The sequence below is a fragment of the Acinonyx jubatus genome, chromosome D1, assembly GCF_027475565.1.
Source record: "Acinonyx jubatus isolate Ajub_Pintada_27869175 chromosome D1, VMU_Ajub_asm_v1.0, whole genome shotgun sequence".
NCBI lineage: Eukaryota > Metazoa > Chordata > Mammalia > Carnivora > Felidae > Acinonyx > Acinonyx jubatus.
Window position 1 is genome coordinate 27254169 of NC_069390.1, and position 5279 is coordinate 27259447.

General features: G+C 50.8%; 1 protein-coding gene across 1 annotated transcript; it reads left to right on the forward strand.

The window, feature by feature from the left end:
• The first annotated feature begins 2780 nt into the window (after positions 1-2780).
• On the forward strand, positions 2781-5049 carry CD1H11orf91 (chromosome D1 C11orf91 homolog). Its single transcript, XM_027072920.2, has 2 exons — positions 2781-3551; positions 4797-5049. The coding sequence occupies exons 1-2, from the start codon at positions 3086-3088 to the stop codon at positions 4880-4882; spliced, it is 552 nt and encodes a 183-aa protein (XP_026928721.1). The 5' UTR covers positions 2781-3085; the 3' UTR covers positions 4883-5049.
• The last annotated feature ends 230 nt before the right edge of the window (positions 5050-5279 follow it).

Below are 5279 nucleotides of genomic sequence, written 5' to 3' on the forward strand. Positions count from 1 at the left end.
TTTCATAGGTTAAAGAAGACTACCAAGATAGTGGAGGTCTAGCTATTGTCAAACTAAGGTGGTTTTCCCTCTAGCAATGCATTAGCATTAAGACCATAGGGAGTTCCTGGAGAAACATTTTACTCAGCCAGCCTCAAGTATTTGTCAATGGGCTGCAGGTTATAAGGTAATTTAGTTCTATCTGCCATTTCCTTCTGCCTTTGTCCCCCACATCAATAGGAGGGGTGATGGAGATTTAGGTCCTGCAGGATTATGATCTCTATCAGTTAACAAATTGTTTTCCCCCTTTCCTTTGTTTTTGGGCAGCCAGGAGTACCCGAGAAATATCACACATATTCCACCTGGGGGTGGGGGTCAGGGGAGGGGGTGTGGCGGTGTTTGTGGCCGTCAACTTGCCTTAATGCTCCTTCATCTGGTACCATTATTATTCCCATTACATAGATAAAAAACTGAGGTTCAGAAAAGTTCATCCACACAGCTGAGTACACAGTAGGTCCAGGGCTTGGTCCCAGGTCTGAGTCCAAAACTCTGGTTCTCACCACTACTATGGTTCTGTAGAGGTGGGGGGGGGGGCGGGGAGGAAGTTTCTTCTATTCTCTTAGGTTCAGTAGTTGGATCGTGTGAATTAAACTGGGAAAAAACAGATTAACAGAAAAGATTTATTATGCATGCACATGGGGACTCACAGAAAAGATGTGAAAACCCAAAGAAACATTTAGGCTTGAGAGCTTATAAGCCATTTTAACAAAGGGTGACAAATTGTGGACAAGAGACAAGACAAAGGAAAAGCGGATTGGGCTTCTAGAAGTCATAAATTGTAGGAAGGTAGATATATGGGGGAAGTTTATCAAAGATAAGGGTTGTGTAGTAAGATTTGTTTAGGCAGGCTCAAGTCCGTGCCATCTCCAGTGATAAGAATCGTCTCTTCTTCCTGATATGGGAAAGGGGAGGAGGATACCTTCACAAAGGGAAATTTACATTACCTTCACAAAAGGAAATTTACATTACCTTCACAAAGGGAAATTTATACCCTGCTTTTAGGCAGAAAGGGAGAGTACAGAGCTTCCCCCTGTGTCTGCTGTTCCTCAATTGCCTTCAGTTCACAGTAATCCTTATGCCAAAGTGGCATGTTTTAGGGTGCTATATTCTGGTCCCCTTCAGTTCCCCAAACAGATAACACTGTTTCAAAAGTTCTCAAGTATTTATTAAGTCTATTATATGTTCAATATTATAAGGCTGGATTCTTGCCCTCAAGGAGTTTACACTAAGTATAGGAAGGCAAAACTTCTCAGCTTCAGATAGGTCCCTCAGTGGGGACAGCTGCTCCTTACACTTGGACAGTTTCTAAGCTTACAAGTGCTTCACACGTACCATTCTGTCTTCTGTCGGATTGCCACAAGCAAGTGAGGCAGCCTGGTTCTCTTATTTCTGTTTTACAGAAAACTGTCTTAGAAGTCAAGCAACTTACCCAAAGATCTCCAGCCTGGACATCTGTCTCCACTGTTGTGCTACACACACACACCACACACACACACACCTATATACAGCATCTGTATATAGCCATTTTTGCTAATGGAGCTGGTACTGACTAGCCAATCTAAACTGGCCCCTACATACCAATAATCATTAGGTACCAATAATCATTAGGTGGAGGCTTTGAAAGAAATTTATCCCCCCTCCCCCCCCCCCCCAGTCTGGCTAATACAAGTTACTCATGTATGTAAATGAGCTGGACAAGTCCCTTGGACAGTACAGGTCACTTTTTTTTAAAAATTATTATCTTTTTTGGTGCGCCTGGGTGGCTCAGTCGGTTAGGCGGCCGACTTCGGCTCAGGTCATGATCTCGCCGTCCGTGAGTTCGAGCCCCGCGTCGGGCTCTGTGCTGACAGCCTGGAGCCTGCTTCGGATTCTGTGTCTCCCTCTCTCTGACCCTCCCTCGTTCATGCTCTGTCTCTCTCTGTCTCAAAAATAAACATAAAAAAAAATAAAATTATTATCTTTTTTAAATGTTTGTTTATTTTTGAGAGAGGGAGACAGAGGGTGAATGGGGGAGGGGCAGAGAAAGAGGGAGACACAGAATCCGAAGCAGGCTCCAGGCTCTGAACTGTCAGCACAGAGCCTGACACGGACTCGAACTCAAGAACCGTGAGATAATGACCTGAGCTGAAGTCAGGCACTTAACCCACTCAGCCACTCAGGCACCCCTACAGGTCACTCTTAAAGAGAGTGAGCTATTTGAGGTGGGATTTCCTATGGGCAGTTTGCTTCCTGTTAGCGCCTGGTAATGTGTCTGGAAAAGAACTAAATTAAACTGCATTTCATTGAAGACCTTCTACTGCCGCTCTATTACAAGTCCATACCAGAGTCCCCTTTTCCAGAATCTTCCACAACCCTGGGAAGTTTGGCAGAAACATTGGTTGGTTTTAACAGCCATTCCCAGTCACCCATCTTCTCCTTTGCCTCCCGTAGGATAGATGTCAACTCATTTCCCCAGATACTTTGCAGAGAGGGTGGTAAGGGAAGTCTGCTGTCGCAGCGGGCAGGTTTCTAGGAAATATTATTTTTCTCCCTATGAAAGGAGAAGACTGAAAAATGTATTCTCTTGCAGTTCTGGCCAGCTCCCTGCTTCCTGTTTTTGTCTGAGTTTCTGATGACATGTGAGATGAGAGCTGGAGCCAGGGCCGCAATAGCGGCAAAGCCAGGTTTGCGGAACGTAGGGGCAGTGGGAAGAGTCGAGGGGCGGGACCGGAGGGGGCGAAAAAATTGGCTGGCGTCTGATGGCCGCGGGGCACAGCGGAAACCCGGGGGCGGTAGGGCGGCGGATTAAGGCGCGCCTGCAGGTCACAGCTGCTGGTCAACCCACTCCAGCTCCAGGGGAGAGGCCAGACCTCAGTGGGCGGGGCACTTTCTGGGGCGTGGCCAGCCGGCCCGCAGAACCCCGCCTGTTCGGGGGCGGGGCTGGTCGAAGGGGTGGGGCCGCGCTCCGCCGGGGCGTGGCCTGTGGAATCTCAGAACCTGAAGACTCGGGGTTGGGGCGCGCGTCTCCAGGCGCGGGGTTCCTCCCACGCAGCCTCCCATTCAAAAGATGCCGAAGGGGCGGCGAGGCGGCCAGAGCCCCACCATGAGCCAGCGGCCTGCTCCGCCCCTCTACTTCCCGTCCCTCTACGATCGCGGCGTCTCCTCGTCTCCCCTCAGCGACTTCAACATCTGGAAGAAGCTTTTCGTGCCGCTGAAGTCTGGCGGGGCGGCGCCGGGGGGACGGTCCTTCCCTCAGGCGCCCCTGCCGCCGCCACCCGGCCTGGGGCCCCCCGGCGAGCGCCCCTGGCCCCCGCCCTGGCCTTCCGGCCTGGCCTCCATACCCTACGAGCCTCTGCGCTTCTTCTACTCGCCACCGCCAGGGCCCGAGGTGGCTGCCTCGCCCCTTGCTCCCTGCCCCACGACTCCCCGGCTCGCCTCCGCCTCCCACCCCGAGGAGTTATGCGAGCTGGAGATCCGGATTAAGGAGCTGGAGCTACTCACCATCACTGGGGACGGCTTCGACCCCCAGCGCTGTGCGTGACCTCCTTGGCCGGCCTTGACTCGCTCCCCCCCTTGGCTCCATGCCCCCCAAATCCCCTCCCCGGCAATGTGGCCACCGGCTAAGACTTCAGTCCAGATCCCAGATCGGCAATCCCCGCCCCCAGCACCCAGATTCACTCCTCCTGGATTTCAACCGACGCCCTCCCTCATCACTGTCAGGATTTTGTGAACACTCTTGTCCCAAACTTCACCCTCCCTCCATCCTGAGCCCTTTTGGTAATCTGGACTCTCAGCCTGCAAACCTCCATCTACCACCACCCCATCCTGCACTTGATACCTCCTGCACCATAATTGTCCCGTCCCCTGTGGTAGTAATACTACCATCACCCGCCACACACAAACCCCTTCCTTTAGAGACCTGAGCTTTAGTGTTTACCTCCAACTGCGGTCCTCCATGTGAGGAGGGGGAAGCGAATAGCAGTTGGAGTGTCTGTAAGTAGAGGTGGGAATTGTGCAAGACCCAGAAAGCCCAAGGACAGTTCACTGAGGGTCTCTGGGGCCCTCCACTTCTTAACGCTGGAAGGTAACCTCCCTGTGAACCCTAGCCCTGGCTCTGGTAGCTCTCTCACCCGGGTTTTGGACTCTAGATGTTAGATCTAAAGTCTTAGGGCTCTGGACGAGGGCAGACCAGGTGTGCTCTGATGTGGGCAGGATTCCTCTAGCATGCAAGCTGACTGGTTGTTCTTGAAGGGTAAAGTTAAATTTGATTCTACTTGACATGAGACATCTCACACTGTAGAATATTCACTAGCCATAGGCTGTTCTGCAGACTGTTCTGCAGGCTGTTCACCTGTTCCGGCTAAGGCTTGCAGTTCAACACTGGAGGAGGGAAGATTGTTCTAGAAGGACTATCCCCACTATTATAAACAACCATACAGGTTAAGTTGGCTCCCCTGCCACACACGGAAGGGGAGTATGAAATAACCTAAATGTTTAGGTTAATGTGGCCATGAGAATGGTCCCCAACTCATCAGGCACCCTGAAGGTCCTCTTCCCCAAAGGCACGGAAAAAATCCCTAGAAAACAGGCTGAGTCTTGGACCTCTTTACTACATTTTCTCCACTTCAACATGTTTTGGCTGTTAGGGGTTTTTTCCTACCCATGTTGGGTTCTGGGCTCATGCAGGGAGCACACAATTGCGTCCCAGAAGCTTACTTTGGAAGTGTTAGAAGAGCCCTTATCTTTACTACAGCCATGTTTGTTTTGCTCTCCTGCAGATAAATTCTTGAAGGCACTGAAAGATGAAAAGTTACAAGGACTGAAGACAAGGCAGCCTGGAAAGAAGTCAGCCTCTCTCTCCTGAGGATCTGCCCCCCAGAGCTAGGGCAGCTGCCTCCTTAGGTGTTAGTGCTTAGATAATGTGTCCCATTTGTTGTCGTGTCAAAGATCATTATTTTCTGTTCTGTATTTACTGCTGTTCTCATTGCTCCCAGCATGTACTCCATATACAGTGCCCACTTGTGTGGTAAATCTCTTGGTTTGTCTGCTCTCTGTGGTGCTGCTGGGGGAGCTCTCTCACAGGGTCTGGAAGCTGCTGCCCAGCTGGCATTCAGGGAACCCCCCCCCAACACCTCCAAGTGGAGGGAATTGGGAAAAGCCAAGGGCAATATATATTTGGTTGTGGTGCCCCTACTCAGAAAGGGTCTTTGAGGACTGGAACAGATAGTTGGTTTTCAAACAGCTTTAGTCCTGGGAAGAGT

Bases quoted from the DNA above. Each gene is read 5' to 3' on its own strand.
- CD1H11orf91 (XM_027072920.2), top strand. From the start codon at position 3,086: ATGCCGAAGGGGCGGCGAGGCGGCCAGAGCCCCACCATGAGCCAGCGG. The intron at 3,552-4,796 runs GTGCGTGACCTC...GCTCTCCTGCAG, and splicing joins CGGCTTCGACCCCCAGCGCT to ATAAATTCTTGAAGGCACTG.